The sequence below is a fragment of the Gavialis gangeticus genome, unplaced genomic scaffold (assembly GCF_001723915.1).
Source record: "Gavialis gangeticus isolate Ggan-Ray unplaced genomic scaffold, GavGan_comp1, whole genome shotgun sequence".
Lineage (NCBI taxonomy): Eukaryota > Metazoa > Chordata > Crocodylia > Gavialidae > Gavialis > Gavialis gangeticus.
In genome coordinates this window covers 59718198-59735022 of record NW_017729022.1, presented here as the reverse complement: position 1 = coordinate 59735022, position 16825 = coordinate 59718198, and the positions used below count along the sequence as shown (strand labels likewise).

The 16825-nt window shown below is 46.5% G+C and overlaps 1 protein-coding gene across 1 annotated transcript in view; it reads left to right on the top strand.

Moving 5' to 3' along the window:
* The window catches only part of MEI1 (meiotic double-stranded break formation protein 1), a 58175-nt gene that overhangs the window by 18810 nt on the left and 22540 nt on the right, over positions 1-16825 (top strand). Inside the window, exons 8-17 of the mRNA XM_019515806.1 lie at positions 1352-1466; positions 2528-2644; positions 3149-3248; positions 7286-7420; positions 8032-8146; positions 9700-9815; positions 11260-11401; positions 14093-14204; positions 14893-14953; positions 15890-15999. Of these exons, the coding sequence (XP_019371351.1) occupies positions 1352-1466; positions 2528-2644; positions 3149-3248; positions 7286-7420; positions 8032-8146; positions 9700-9815; positions 11260-11401; positions 14093-14204; positions 14893-14953; positions 15890-15999 (1123 nt within the window). The remainder of the gene's footprint in view (positions 1-1351; positions 1467-2527; positions 2645-3148; positions 3249-7285; positions 7421-8031; positions 8147-9699; positions 9816-11259; positions 11402-14092; positions 14205-14892; positions 14954-15889; positions 16000-16825) is intronic.

The following is a 16825-nucleotide window of genomic DNA, read 5'->3' as shown; positions in this document are numbered from 1 at the left end:
CGGGGCGGGGAGGGGGATGGACCCACAGCTATTCCGGGGGGCATGGGGAGGAGATGGGGGGGCACTGTTGCGGTTGCATGCACCCTGGGAGGGCATGGGGGTCACGTGTATTCAGGGTGAGGGTGGGCTGCCGCTGCTGGCTGAGGCCAGGGCAGTGCCAGGCTATCCTTGTTGGGCACTGGGCTGAGCTTGGGGTGGGCAGCGGTGGCGCTAGGAGGGAGAGTTGGAGGGGCTATGGCAAATGTTGGGGTGGCTGCAGCTCCCCCATTCCCCATAGCTCCCCTACCAGTGCCGCTGCCGCCTGCCCTGACCACAGCCTGGCCCAGGCCCCCTGCTGGCAAGAGTCTGACACAGCCCCAGCCCTCAGTGGCAGCCTGCCCTCACTCTGTGCGCAGATCCAGGGTACGCGCCCCCCCCATGCCAACTTAGGATGCACATAGTGGCAGGAGCTGTGGCCCGTCCATCCCCCCTGCGCTGCCCTCTGGATGAGCTGTGGCTCCGTCTCATGCCCTGCTCTGCCCCGGCTGGGCAACACCTGCCCCAGCCCCACTCTCACTACCTCCCTCACAGTGGGGGCCTCAATCTGCCCCCACCACACTGCTTCCCTTCCCTTCTCTTCCCTTCCCTTCCCTTCCCCCACAACAGACTTACTATCTGGATGCTGCTGTCTATGGTGCCAGGCCATGCTCCTGCCTGCCTGCATGCTGTGCTGCAGCGTGCCTGCACAACGTATTTATTGGCCACATCAGACAAAAAAAGCCAATTACCGATGCTCTTTATTTTCCTCATATCGGTGCTTATCCAATATGGGACAATTGTACTGGTGTACCTCTACTACTTAGGGGTCCAGTATAACCTCCAAGTCCTTCCCTTCAGTACTGCAACCTAATCAGTCATTTTCCAGTATGTATTTGTGTGTGCAATTATTCTATCCCAAGTATAGGACTTTCTACTTATCCTTGTTGAATTTCATTTGATTGATTGCGGACCATTTCTCCAGTTTATCAAGGTCATTCTGGATCCTAGCCCTACCTTCCAGTCGGTCTGCAACTCCACTCTGCTTGGTATCATCTGCAAATTTCCTAAGTGTATACTCAGTCCCATTGTCCAGATCATTAATGAAGATGTTAAATGATCCTGGACCCAAGCCAGACCCCTGGGGAACATCACCTGATACCTAAACATTAAGCTATTGATGACTACTCATTGATTGCAATGAATCAACCTCTTGTGTATTCACTTGGAACTAGTACTTGGAACTAGTTTGTATTTCCTTAATTATAGCATTTACCATATATATAAATGCTATATATATAGCATTCTTCCTCTTCCTGTTTTTGCTTTACCACAGCTGTTGCTGTCCAGAGATGAGACGTTACAGGTGGCAAGCACTCAGTGTATGGCTGCTGTCCTGGTGCATTCTCCAGTCAAATATGCTCCTGCCTTTATCCATGCAGACATTCCAGGTGAAGAGACAGTAATCCCTTGTAATTCCATAGGTTTTGTCACCCACAGGTCTCAAAGCACTTTGCAGGTTGTACTTGTCAGTGTAGTTCTATGGGATAAAGCCACCTCAGAGGGAATCTGGGGAAGCAGCCATTCTGCACCATCAGGAAGATTCAACTTTGTCTAAGGACTGAAGGATGAGTTTGAACTGAAACTGTAGAAGGAGGTTTAGGAAGACAGAATGTCTGGAGTTGTAATTTGGGTAGATCAACTTCCACAATTCCTTTTGCAAAAGGTCCTAGGGGATATTTTTTAAAATCTGTAATTGACCTCATATCTTGTCTGAAAGATGTCATTTCCAGTTGCACCACATGGCTGGCAACATAGTGAAATTATAGGCCCCCCAGTGACTCAGAACACTCTTTATCAAACTGCTAAATATTTTTCACAGTATTTAGCTTTTTCTTTAAAGTTGTCTGTCCAAGGGCTGACCGTTCCATCCCTCTTTAGACTGGGTATTTTGAGGAGATTTCAGCCTGTGGTAGCAGAGCTGCAGAACCCAAGCAAACCAGTTTCTGCATTGAATTAAACCCTGTACCTTTCATGGACTTAAGTGGGGTTATCTTCAGGGTGTAATTCAGCTCAGCATTGGGTGCAGGAAGCAGACCCAGGCCAATATAATATTTTAATTTCCATTGCCCCAGAAAAAATGAATCGTGTTGCTTTTGTACGTCCGTTCTTTGGCTATATAAAAGTTTGGGAGGGAGGGTTAGTAGACCTGTGACAAAGCTGCTTGCTAACTATATGCTGGAAGAAGGGCTATCCACAAGCCTTCAGGAGTTGTTTTACATTGAAGATGGTATTTCCATCATCATTTCCTTTCTCACTTTCTCTCAGTCTTCTCCATGGGTTGTACTGCAGCTCTTCTCACTTAAGCTGAAGAAAGCTAGCAGCTCTGTTGCCGTTACTAGCTGTTCTTGTTAGTTTTCCTGTCCCTCTTTCCTCAAATCTAGGAGTAACTGTTTCATGCTGTGTGCAGGTTCTGTTTTCCCTGGGGTTTTAATTTTTTATGTGTTTGCAGAGTTCCTGTTCGACTGCCTCTCCTGCACTAGTGAAATTCTCATCTGGTCAGTTTATTGCTGCCTGCTACTTCTAACGGAGGAGTGGCTTTTTTTTTCCAAGTGTCACACAGTTTATGGTAGGTGATTTCTGACCTAACAAAGTTATTGCAATATTATACATATCATCATGTGTACAAGTGCCCATTGGGTGGACTTGGTACCTCTGACATTGGGGTGGGATTGCAGAGCCCTTTCCTGTAAGGTCGCTCATTCCAAATCAGGATGATGGTGACTGGAAATTATTCCTGGCTGAGGACTTCTGTGACATGAAAGTGTGAGATTTCAGTCTAGTTCCTAATGGGTCTGTGCTGACATTACAAAGACCAACATCCTGTTTGGCCTTCGTGGTGCCTTCGCTGGCTGTCTCTACAGAGAGGACAAGGACTGACTAAACCATTGAGGCCAAATTGTCTTCCTGTCTCCAGATGTGACTTTCCCAAATGGAAGGGGAGGCAAGTTGGCAGGCAGGAGAGTATCAGTGGTGTATTCTGTGATGCCATGGTCTTTGCACGTCCCTTTCTGGATTGTTGGTCTGTGTGTGTGAGAGCACACTCCTTATTACTTCCCTTCCATGTCTGCAGGCATTGAGTCTCTGGTGAGAAGTCTCAGAGAGATCCTGCTACTGAACAACGTGGAGCTGCACAAGCAGGGGCTCCTGCTATTCACTGAAATACTGAAACGGTAAGGGACCGCCTTCTGGCTTGTTCGTGCAGATGTTGAGTGCAAGGAGAGGGTAAGGGCGAGGGCCGGTTCAGTAAAAAGGGGTCTAATTGAAGACTTCAGATAAAACTGTCTTGTGTAGATCACACATGACCACCAGTGAGTGCAGCTGCCTGTTGCTGGCTGTCTTCCTGACAACATCAGCAGAGAACCAATGGATTATGTTAGCCCCCTTCTTTGGTATTCAACAGGCTCTCATTTCCACCTGTGTTGCATTTACTTTATACTGAGTGTCCTAGGGGTTAGGATCACAGGCCAATGGGAAGGGGCAAATACAAGTACATAGGCATCCAAAGTACAAAAACATACACTTAAAGGGCAAGTAAACAGGTGCTGGTCAGTACCACTGGGGTACATGCATTCAGCACACAGGGTCCCCTGCCCACCTCCAGAGGTGTCCCTAAGAACCAGCCTTTAGTTCAGAGTTGCTTTGTGCAGGTCTGTAGGTTTGGAATCATGTGCAGTCAGTCTTGTAGCTCATCTATGCTGTGTGGAGGCTTCCCTCTCCTTCAGTCCATCTCACAGCAGGCACCACATAGCATCCAGTTTTCTGGCACATAGCCAGCCAAGGCTCAGAGGTCACCACCTCTTCCTCCTGTCCCCAAAGTTTTCTGGGATTTGCAGTCCAGTAGCAAGGCACTGCAGGGTCTTGTCACTTCCTCTTCCTGCTTCCAGGTGCCTCTGCGATTTGTAGTTCATGGTCAGTCAGCAGGCCTGCACAAGGTTGCTTCCCTTCTGTCACACGCTCACATCACCTTTTCAGTGGACACAACGCATTGCATTACACAATGCATACATTACACTGGGTTATTTTCCCCTCTTCCCTCCTATGATCAACTTCCCTTCACACTTCTTTTTTCCTGCTTGTTTCCCCAAGAGAACCTTCCATCTGAATTTCTGTGATGTTAGAATTAATTCTGCAGCAAAAAATATGAGGTAGTTGGTGCAGGCTTGATGGTGCCAACTTGGGATGTATCAGAAAGAGGAACTAAATACAAGAAGAGAACAGTTTTCATTCAGAAAACACAAACCTCTGCATTAATAACTGGAGTGGAGAGAAGATAATGTCTAGCTAAGTTAAAGGTTTTTTAATGCATGTGTTCTTGTTCAGTACCCTTACTTTGAAGTGTAGCTTTTCTTTCAGATCACCTGTTTTATGGTGGGGAATGGGGTGCTGTTAAGGATCCTCTAATTTTTCCCCTCCCACTCTCCCTGTTACTGAAGGCTGCAATGATGCCTTCGTTTTGGCTAAGGTGTCTGGATATGCTTCACCTTTGTGAGTCTCCTTGGGTTATTGAAAACATCAGAGGGTTGTAGTAGCTCAGCAGCATTCCTCTGTCCTGGCTGTGCCCCTTGTCTTTCTTAGTGTAGGTGGAGCATTAGGTAGAGTTTGGGACCCAATTGATGGCTCTGTGGCTACTGTCATTTAGGGCAGGCTTTATTAAAGAACTGAGGCATCTGAAATTGGACTTGCATTGAGTTTTAAGCACCAAAATCCAAAGTAGTGGTTCATAGAAACAGGTTCAGCAACTGCTTATACTTGGAGCCACTGCCACCATGCCTGAGCTGAGCACCTTGGTGCCAGCCTTCTACCGAAGACTGTGTGGGGTTCACAAGCTAGATGGATTTGTGCTAAGTACCTCTGATGTGCCAGCAAATATACTCAGATATCCCTCAGACCAATTGACGTCATTGGGTGCAGTGCTTAGCCACTCTCATTGCAAAGAATGGTGGAGCTAGTGCTGCCCACCTTGTAGGTTAAGCGCTCACCCGGGAAGTGGGAGACCTGGGTCCTAGGCAATCCCCAGTCTGACTGGGCTCAAAGTATAGCATTCCTGCTTTCCTGCAGAGCACTCTACACACTGAGCTAGTGGCTGGGCTGGGCAGAAGGTTTTTTTTACTTCTTCTGTACAAGTTGGGCCACTGTGCGGTAAAGAATACCAGAGACATGGGCCAGAGAGACATAACGAATGAGAGAGTCCGACCTTGCAGCCAGGGGAGGAAGACACTCCACTGGAAGGAGGAGAGTCCTAGGCTCTGGCTCCTGACTGTGCACTACATCAAGGTGCTTGACTATTGCCTAAGTCTGTGAGAGGGGCAGAATTTCAGGTGTGCCTCTTCCTTTGCTTCCTGTTGGCTGGCCTAGTGTCTCCACTTCTTGGTGTGCTGAGCATTGTGAATCCAAGTCCTAGGTGCCTTGGCGTAAGGCATCTATGGCTGCTTACAGACATGGAAAAAAAAAAACAGTGCTTTACTTTAAGCTTGGCATGCCCCTGTACCAAGCGCAGCACATACCCAGAAGAGGCATTGCATTAGTTTGACTTGGCTCACCCAATGTCTGTATAGATCATGTGCCTCAGTAGGGCTTTTTGGCACTTTTATCTAATAGCTGATTGAATTAGCTATTAGATAGAAGTGCCAAAAAGCCCCGCTGAAGTGTGAATCTATACAGACACTGAGGAGCTGTGTTGAATTAATGCACTACTTCTTCTGGTAAACCACTGTTTTGTTTTGTTTTGTTTTTTCCACATCAGTTAGCAGCCCAAGGCTTGTGAAGTCTGTTCCCAGAGCTGTGTGCCTGGCACTGAAGCATAGGGATGTTGAGTATCCTATGGCAGGATCCCTTTGTGTCACCCTTAGAATTTTTCTCCAGGCCCAAATGATGTTGCAATGCATTGTATTGCAGTGTTGTTTTTACTGTTTGAATAAGTCAGTAGAAATCGTCCTCAAATCAGTCAGTGAAGCTTTTCCTCAAAGTGGCTGTTGTTTGAAATGGGAGTAAAGCACATTTTTAACAAAATCAGAAAGCAAAGAGAAAAACTTGATGTTTTGTGTAAATACTATAATCCCTGCCCAGGCATGGACCCCAACCCACCCAAGGGCATTTCCCCCACCCTCTTCCCAACTTGCTGTTCTTAGCTCGTTCCTGGGTCTTGGGTGCAGAGGTGTGGGGTGATGAAATAGCGCTGCTGCACTCACTTATGTTCACTCCTTGTGTTGTAACATCAATAAAGGCCCCGAACACTAAATAGTTTACTGCAGTGATTGTCAATCTGGGGCACGTGCACCAAAATTCCAAAGAGAACACAAGGAAGGAATGAGACAGAAATGTAAATGGAAGAATAGAACAAAAAAGACAAAATGAAGAACAACTCTGTGGCTTCTCTTGGGTAGTTGGGCAGGTCATGGTGTAGTGACCCAAAGCGTTACTGTTTCCATTCCCTCTAATGTGGAATCATAGGGGTGCATTGCAATATTACATGTTAACAAAAAGATTGAGCATCGCAGCTCTGGTGTGAGAGGATCTGATCACTAACTCTCATTTGTATGAACTAACCAGAAAAAAAAGGCTCATTTACAACTTACTTAAAAGATTTTTTTTTAAGTTCAGTTAGCAGCACCACAGTATTGTAAGGAAAGTTATCTTCAGTTTCAGCCCATTGCCAAGCTCCCTGGAAGCAGGACATCTATTTAGGTATTTTGAAACATTCGTGTTCAAATGAGCATGCAAGTATCAGAATAAGGAGCCCAGTATAAAAGCCTAAGTAGAAAAAATGCAAATAAGTATCTTGAGGGAGAGTAGGTTTCTCATGAAGTGTCCAGTTCAATATTTTCTGATCCAGTCAGTTAGCCATCTGGACATTTGGATTATTCACCTTGGCAGATCTCCAGCCCTTTGGACAAACACCTATCATGAGAGAAGTTATGACCCAGCAGCCCACAGCCCACCAACAGTGTGAAAGTTTAAAAGAAAAATATTAGGCTGTTCAATGCTCTTATAGAGCATAACCATCCCAAGGCAGTTCTTGGGGCCTCAATCATGTGGGCCCCTGATAGTGTGACTGACATCACAAGGTTCAGGTGTATATTTTGGGGAGCAAGGAGAGGACACCATTGTATTTTTCTTTTATTTATTTAACCCCCCCCACACACACGCTCTTTTCAAGGAGGAGCAGTGGCAAATCTTTATCTGTTTGTTCTTTGTTTGCCCTTTGCAGGCAGCCGGGGGAAATCAAGTTATTCACAAATCATGCCATGTGCAAAAATGCCATTAGTGTTCTTATGGAGGCAGTCAACTGCCCTGTGCTGGAAGTAGCAGCAGAGGCTGTGAAAGCTGTGGCTGCTCTTTTGAGGTGAGTAGTGGGGGAGGGGAGGGGTGGAAATCTGGTAGGCTTCTTTCAGAAGAGACATAGCTTAGACTTCATGCATACATCTTACTTGTTTTGGCCTCTCTAGCTGCAGCTTGGTCTGTGTGAGGATGTGCTTTTTCTGCAGTCAGAGGTGTGATTTCAGTGTGTGTAGTTGTATCTGATATAGTGTTCTTCTAGCTTGCTCTGGTAGCAGTGGTGATGAAGCTACAACAACATGGTTGTAGGCACAGTTTAGCTGCCCAGGGAAGAACCCAGGGTCTTTGGCTAGCTTTATTTAAGCTGGGTAGATAATAGCTAGCTTGGGGTGTCTCTATACATGCTGCAGTCCCACCCTTGATTATAGACACACAAGCCCTGACTCAATCACAGTCACTTTTAGCCCTGTCATAGAGTAATGGAGGCACTGGTCCTGCATTGTGTGGCCTTGCCACACTGGTTGAGGTGTATTCGTGAGGCATGCTGCTATTAGACAAGGCCTTCGCCATGCGAAGCGTACCATGTTGTGACTTTCCAGAAAGCACTGTCCCCAATGTGGATTGCTCAAAGGCTTCTTCCAAGTTGTACATTTTCTTCCTTTCCCCCTGTTTCTGCAGGAAGGACCATTTGAGTTCCCCCCCAATGCCATATGAAGAGCTGCAGACCCTGATGGAAGCTATGCTGAAGCGATGTGCTGACCTCTCCTTGCCACGCAGTAGCAGGAGGCCTGCAGTAAGTCACACTGCTGCTCCTTGACAGAGAGTGGGCAATGGCCCTTTTAGCAGGGCACCTGGCTGCCATATGCATACACATTTCAGTCTCCTTATCCCATGGAGGGTGGTGGGTCACTCTTAGAGATCCCCACAGTTTCCCTTTGTTTTTTCTTCTCAGAAAGGCCCCAGTGTGGACTGACCTGTCTGTCTAGGTGAGAAAGGCTGGGTATGGACCCCTTTGGAAGCTTTTGCTGCTGCCAGATCAGCGAGAGGGGAGAAGCTTGTAACCAAGTTGTTCAAGGCGTTCCTTTCCTCTGGGCTGAGCTGGCTTCCTCCCCAGCCCTGCTAGTTCCAAGGGAATTCAAGCCACCGCAGGCTCTGGGCACCATCATTGCATGCTCCCTCTGCTATGTGTGTTGCAATGTCTGTGCCTTCAGACCAGAGTTGCTTTCTGGGGTTTGTGGTCCCTTCCAGCAGCTGTTTGGATTCCAGGTCATTCCCTCTTTCTGGCACTTGTATTTCCAGGCCAGACCTGAAGAGGAGCAGTGATTTCAAATGACTGAACATCAAAATGAAGGAGGAGAGTCTCTATTTGAGATTTACATGTGCATGGGCCTAAATCACAAGTGTGTTCATGATGGGAGAAGTACCTGACTGAAATGTAGGATTATGCAGGACATGCTGAACTGTCACTAGAATTGTGCACGGTCTGGCTTGTGTGGCCTCTGCTGTCTGGACCTTAGCATGCTGGGGATAGTGATGTTGTTTCTCACTTCTTGGTTGGAACTTAGAGGCTGATTTGCTTCGACTCAGTTATGTGCTTCATTAGGACAGTGGATTTGTAATGGAGGGGGAATTAGGCTGTGGAAAAGAAGACTGGATCCTGGTATGTTCTGACTGGAGGGGAGCAGAAAATGGTGCTACTTCCAGTGTGGTGGAAGATGCTTTAGCGTCCAGTGGGAAAGGAATTCACTTGGGCACCAACTCATAACTTTTTTATTGCTGTCCAGCTGGAAAGAATCCGCAAGGAGTAATGCATATGTTCCAGGGGCTGGAGGAAGGCTGATGTGTGCCTTAACTTAGTTGAGTGACTAATGCTTTGACCTGGCAGCTGCCTAGACACAAGTGAACTCCTAGTCGAAGTTGTAGGGACTCTGTGTGGAGACATCTGTGCAGAATCAGCTGTAGAATTGGAGTCTAAAGATGAACACAAAGGTCTTACAAGTAGATTGATGGGAGAGGAGTTGTTGAAGGTTGTGTAAGGAGTAACAGGATGAAACACAATTCAAAGAACATGGAAGGTGGGCATCCAGCTTGAGGATGTGTCAGGAGGCCTATCACTGGAGCTATTTAATTACTGCCTTGCTTGAGGAGCATAGTAATACCTAATAGGTCTTTTCTGTGCCTAACCTTTAAAGGGAAGCTGGCCATGGCAATAACATTCAACAAAAAGGTACCAATCTGCATGTGAAATGAGCTTAGCTAAATAAATGGAGCTTGCTGGCTCATTTCATGGTTTTATAGAAGAGAGTTCTTCTGTTGCACAAGATCCCTGTTTTCCTCTTGTAACAGGGTGACCTCTTCTCAGTAGCTCAGAGTCACTCAGGAAACAGAAACCAGACCAGAGCTCTCCTCAGGCAGGGGCAATTCCTGCTCAGCACCTTGGACGGCTTCAGGAATGCTTGCAGGTGAGGAGCTGAAAAAGGGGAGTTCTGTTCCCGGTTCAGTCAGCGATTCTCCTCCCACACACACAGTACTCACTAGCAGTCTTTTCAGCCTCTCTTCACTTTTACATGAAGGTAAGTGCATCTTACGTTGCATACATACCACCTACAGAACAGCTGCTGTTTGGTGTATCAGCCATGTGGTAGCCAGAAGATAGAGCAGGCTTAGCCACCTGCACTAGTTTAATTTTTTTTAATATTAAGTGCCATTGATATTGTGGTGTTGCTGAAAGGTGACACAATGGAGATTCAGATTCTCTATCTACAGATCATGTGAACTGCAGGCAGCTGCAAAGCAAGGGCCCTCCTGGGGACTTTACTTTGGCCAGGGAGACTGCTTCTCTGGTAGAGGAATTTGCTGCCCAGTGGCCTGTTCAGTCCTTGGCCTTTTTGCTGAAGCACTGCTAGGACCACACTTAGCACTGGTTTGGGGGGGATGGTTTTGTGACATGTTCACCAGTCCCATTAGAAATTAGATTGATACCCACCAGCTGACTGCATACGGGTCCTTAATGTGTTTGAAAATAAAACTAACCAATTGTGGTCACTAACCAACTCTAGTGATTCAGTCTGAATTAGTGGAAGGTGGGTGGCAAATTGGACTCCATTTTCAGTCTGCTGAGCCATCCAGTCCCTCTTCGTGACTAGAGCAAAGGTGGCCATTTAACAAATGCCTGCCTGGATTTATCTGGCAGACTTGTTGGTTGTATTTCTGGCTTGTTGCTGCAAATAGGAGCCCTTGGAGGAGACTGTAGGCAGCTTCTCTGCCAGTTTGGTCTGAGGGAGTGATTTCTCCCCTGAGTTGAGGCAGTCAGGGAGAGGATCTGAACTTGTTTTTCAAACCAGGACTGTGGGTAGAAAAGATTACTCAGATTACTCAGTCTCATGCCACTGATTTGATTTGGCAGTAGTTATTCAGGCAAAGGTACTCTTTCTGGTGTGTGGTGAAAGGGTGTGTGGGAGCGGTGTGAGGAGGCGCAGTGTTTCTATCAGGCTTTCTCTTGGCTGAGAAGTCAAGCTAGGATCCCAGCCATTTAGGATTGTTAAAATACTATTTGGCAATGTTTGTAAGCTTTAAGGCATTAGCCTGTGTGTTCTGGAGAAATTCCAGACTGATTAAGTACATTTAACTTAACTATGTCCCCTGACTCCTGCAGCAGGAGTTTAATTTGGAGAAGTTGTTATTCTTTTCCTTTTCCATAACACTCTTGAGTAGCATTGCTGGCTCTGACTGGCTGTCCGGTTTTACACAAGGGGCAGCTATATGTTACTGACAGATTCCCTTACTTGCAACATGCAAAGTGCTCTAAGGTCTTTTGGAATAAAAGGCTTTACAGAATGTAGCACATCATGGCTCCCCTACCAAGTAGGAGAATGCATTTACTGATACCTTCATATGTATTTGCAGGTTGGCAGTGGAATGTCAAAGCGATCCCTCAGCTCAGGAGAATGCTTTCACTGCTCCCAGCTCAGAGAGTGAGAATACCCTGAGCAGCTTCTCTGCATTTCTGCTGAGGATTTGTGACCATCTTTGCATCCCTCTAGTCATGGTAGGGTGACTTCCAAACACATGGTAGGATGACTTGTGTCCCTCAGGCACATGGATTGGGTCACCTGAGTTGCCTGGATGTTCATGGGAGATGACTGAAAGGAATCTTTGTGGGGAATAGGAGTATGAGGGTAAGCCAGTGCATCATGTTCATGCAAGTAGGGTTATAGTGTATCCTGACTCACCACTGAACAAATTCCAAATTATTTGATTTATGGGAAAGGGAAGAGAGAAGTCTAGAGGGTAAATGCTTTGAAGCACCTCCTTGTACAGAACAGCCAAATATCTCCAGATTTTGTAATCTCTGCCATAGCTAAGCCTCCCAAATTATGTAATGAAAGGCAGGTCTGGCTGCTGCTGGAGGTGATGGATATGTGCACTGCTTTTCCTCAGCTCCTCTTTCAAAACCTGGCACTATCATGGAAAGCAACAGAATTAACATTTGCAATTTCCTTTTTTTCATCTATTTGCACAGTGTATCAATTAACCCGTGGAATTTACAATCGTAGGACATTATTTGGGCTCAGAGCTTGATAGAGGAAAGGTTGAGGTTTTAAAAAAAGGAGTTGGTTGTTACACCTATATCTCATGCTTCATACAAATCTATTACTAAACTCTTTCGAGACAGGTTTCAGACCAGAGCATGTAAGTGCTTATGCCTACCTCTATTCAACAAGGCACTGATTTACAAGTCCTGTTTAAGTCAGTGGACTATACACATGTGCTTAAATATATAAGTCTGCCATTCACTGCTTTGTTGACTCTGGGCCTCAGTAGCTGAACTTGGATAACACTTAGAGTGATTCTGTCTAGAATAAAATATTAAAATACAGTCCATGCTCTGTATAGCAGGTTTGTGTGGCAGTAAATTGCCTGACGTGGAATGGGCTGTTAATCCTTGGCCCATCTCAACTACTGTCAGTGCTGTGCTAGTCAGTCATGCAGCTGATTAGGGCCAGGTCTACCCTACAGAATGGACAGGACCTGTCCATTTTAGTGTCAGAGCAGCGTCAGCCCCGTGAGTGATACAAGGCTTCCACCACCGCCAGGCAGCTAACGTAAGGCACGTGTAGGTAGGTCTGTGCTTTCTGCTAGCTGCAGTGGCTCTTTAACAGATGCCCACCACCCAGGATGCACTGCACATCCTGCTGGTACAGTTGCTGTAGTGGAGCTGTGAAGGTGTGTATGTGCTGGGGTGACTTCCCTGTGCTAGCTGCTGTCTGCTGGTAGAAGCCTTGTACCATCTGGCAGCTGCTGTTTTGCTTCCAGCCCCCAGGAATACTAGCGAGGTCCCCATCTAAGTCCTAGCTAGGCCCAGGAACTTTCAGTGTTTGAGATCAGACAAGATGGGCTGCATTCAGTCTTACGTGGCCATGGAATAAGCCCCAGATCCTGACAATTTTACAGCTTCTGTTAGAAGAAGATGCTATGAGAAATGACATAACCAGTCTGCATGAAGAGTCAGCAGCTGAACAAAAGCTAGGGAGCTCTGGGCACCATTGTAATGGTCATTAATGAAGTGTGGAAAACCGTGAGCTGGCTATTCCTGCACAAATTAACAGGTACTTTTAAATTGGTTTAGTAGACAACCATCGATCCTCTGGATCATGGTGCAAAAGGTCTAGTCAGGTATCCGATGAATCTGCTTGTACAGAGTCCTGCAACCATCATACCAAGACCTTTGATGTGTATACCTAGGTAAGTGTATGGAGTAGTGGAGGCTGCCCAAGACCTACCATCCCCAGTTTAGACCATTGAAACAGAATTCAAAGGCCAGACCGAGTCCAGAGGATCAGTGTCTTGAAGGCTGTAGCTTCTGCCAGAGAGCAACAGATAAGTACTACTGATGACTGCCTAACACCAGCCATGGTGCATTTCTGTTAGGGTGATGTCCTTTAGGCCTTCTCCAACCAAGGAGTACCCACAAGGCAGTGGGGGCTAGGGTTTTAGGTGCCTTACACTCACCTTACTCTGTAGGTTGCAACATTGTGGTATTTTATAAGAGGGTAGTGCCTTAACTATTGAAATCGGTGGGGTTTGGGAAATTTAGATTGCTGCTTGCCTTACCTGCTTAAGTGTTTTATACTGCAGTATCAATCCTTGTGCCTTGGGCCATTAGCTGATTACCAGCTGGGATCAGGAAGAAGTATCCTGCAGTTAGTGTACAGCATGAGATTGGCAACCTATGGCCCAAGGTCCAATTTGGCATTGGAGATTGGTGTCATAGAGCTGCTCTGTGCCACCCATCCTCTCTGCATCCACTGCAGAGCCTGCTGCTCTACAGCATCTGAGCTTATCCTTGCTGCAGAGGGGTTGGATATCTGGCAGCTGGCTGCTTGGAGTGTGGGGAGGGGCAGAAACTTGCCACCCAAAGCAAAGGCTAGGCGACAAGCTGCAGCCTGCTTAGGTGAAAGGTTGTGAATCCCGGTACACAGTCTTGCATAGTTCATTTCACTGCTCACGGGGAGGAAGATATTAAGTCTGTGAAGGACCTAGCATAGACTGCTGTCTGAGACAGAGCATTTTCTGTCAGCAGTCTTGGGACAGGGGTTGCTAGTCAAGCATATTTGTCTGGCTTGGCACACCTGAGAACCACTGGAAAAAAATCACTGTTTCTTCTTGGGAATGTTTGTATGTTTCTTGTCACAAGGGGGCATGGTGCTTGCTTGTTGAGAATATCTTTTTCCCACAGAAGCACTCTGGACAGACTGTCAGCCCAACTCTGATGGAGGTTTTCATCTCAACCCTTAACACCCTGTTCACCGTGGTGCCAAGCATGTGTGAGAAATTCTCAAGAAAGCTGGGTATGCCAGGCAATGACATCATTGTCACTGAGCTGCTTTTGCATCATAAACAACCTGTTTATTCTGTAGAACTTGTTGCTGATGGATATTACTGAAGTAGTTTAGCAAGATTTCACATGGGGTGGGAGGATAGGGTAGGCATTTGCTGAAGTAAGCATAGTGTCTGTGGTACTTACATTCTCTAAGATAAAAACTAGGGATCCAAACAAAATCTGCCGCGTGATGGAAGGGATCTTACTTTAACATCACTGCTTCCTTGGAAGCACCCAGGATTGGCCATTGTAGACAGGAGCTCATGTTAGATGTACCAACAAGCTCTTCCGGTGCGGCAGTTCCTATGTAGAGTGCCTCTGAGTGTGTCTTCTTTACGCCCTCCTGGGTTAGGGATGCACGGGTACTTAATTCTCCTCCTTTGAATTTATACATGTGGTGGAGCTTACTTCTCCCTTCCCACCAGGACCTGTAGAGTCAGTGAATCAGATACTGCCTCCCTCCAAAATCTGCAAAGATGATTTGCCTGTGGATCCTCTGAGAGAGCAAGGCTTGCAAGATGCCTTCCATCTGGGGCGACTTGCCACCTTTGCCAGCTCCTGTGCTGAGAAGCCAGGGCTGGTCAGGGGACCCCCTGCCTTAGATGTTCTGTCTCCCATTGTATTTATATTGTCCTTCACCACTGCCTTCCTCCTAGTGTCCTCCTCTTTCATCCGACTAACACTGGAGCTGAAGGCCAAATTCTGCTCTGGACAGAGGTAGGCAACTAAACTAAAACTTTTCCAGGAGAAAACATAGGAAACATCTAACTTTATTTTTGCATCTGAATTAGAAGGGGATGCCTCAGTCCTGGCACCATCATTCTTTTTCATTTGTTGCAAGACCTGAACAGTAATTAGAAAGGAAAAGTCAGGTGGGTGGAGGCAAGCAGCTGAGCATTTAAGGTAAAGCTGAATTACAAAGCACCATGAAAACTTGGTGAAAGAAACAAGATGTGTACAGTCAGGAGAATGGTGCTGCTATGATCAAGGAACAATTCTGGAGGGCATAGAAAGGAGAAGCTACAGCGAGTTCTGCCCTACTGAGCTCTGGCTTTCCAGGAATACAGCATGCTCCTGATATTGTGGGTGAGGTGATCAGTAGGGAAGGGAGTGTCAAGAACTCTTAACAGACCACACACAGCTGGATCGGGTCCAGCAGCAGTTCCCATGTTATGGCCTCTGGCTTATGGTGCACTTAAAGTTGTTTGCAGAGGGTTGACTAGTCATGTGGTATTAGCTTACATTGTATCCAGTTGTAGCTACTTTTCTTAGCTCAGTACTGGTGTCAAGGCCTGCAGTTTTTGGTGCCTGAGTAAGGCAGTGTGTGCAAGTGCGAATGGGAGAGGAGGTGCCCTGTGATTCTCGAGCCACTGCATTACAATGTGACAGTCCATGCTATGAAAGTGGTAGGGACCTTTAGGGGTTTCCCAGCTGAGGGAGGGAGATGATTAGGAGGGTCAGTCCTAACCTTCCAGGTAATTTTTTGCTGCTTTGCAGTGTTAGCTCTTGAACATGCCCTTGCTCGTTACATGCACTAAGACTTTGCCCTTAGGTCCAGTCTTCTGGCATATAAATGTATGATGCCACGAGGCAGGTGAGAATATAATTGACCAAGATATCCTTCCTTGTTGTATTTTCTGTCCTCCTTTCAAGCAACCCTGATTTGAATCAGGCCTGTTCTTGCTTCCTCTACAATGTGTGCCTGAGTCTTCATTCAACTGCAGAGAAGATGAAGAAGTCTTCCCAGGAGGGCAAGTTTAGTTAATTGGGTAGTTCCGATTATTTTATAATAATTTAATCAGGTTTGTTGTGGTTGGATCCTCTGTGTCCCTGTTCAGATGGTGTTATCTTTCTTAGCTGATCCACCAAGAGGGCATCCTGGAAATGGGGTTTTTCCAAACATACTTAGATGTTCTTCAAACCAAGCCTTGAGCCATTTAAAAATATATCTCTGCAAATATATTTGCCTGGGGCATGTCCATATGGGGAAGTATATTGGCACAACTAGACTAGTACAAATATACTGGTGTAAGCCTCCATGAGGACACTTCTACCGTGGACTAAAAATGATTTTTTTCTGGCTACCTTATATTGCTTTCATAGTTATGCCGATACCTCTCCCAGGGCAGATGGTCCATAAGTAGTCTCTTTCTTCTGCTGTGGGGGGGCATGAGTTTCTGCAGTAGAAAAGACGCACATGTGGTTGACACTTGGTCCCATTTCTGCTCATGGCCTCACCAGACTGTCAAGGATAAGACTAGGTCACAACAGCTGAACTCCCTTCTCAGTCTTAGGAGGAGCCCTGCCAGGTCAGGGCTGAGGCATATCTGCTGGCTTAATCAGAAGAGTATGCTGTATACCACTGTTGTTGGTATTGTGCCTGCTCTGGGGCCAAAGAGTGGATTTTGGATGTCTCAGTCAGGCATCTCCCTGATTTAATGCTCTTAGCTTGATTCTCCTGTGCTTCTCTCAGTGCAGATGTCTTTGCTTTTGTTCTGGTATTCCTCAGTTCTTCCTGCCATTCTCAAAGTAGCTTCCTTTCTAGAGCAAGAGATGTCTGAGCTTCTGCAGAGGAGTCTGCCTCAGTTA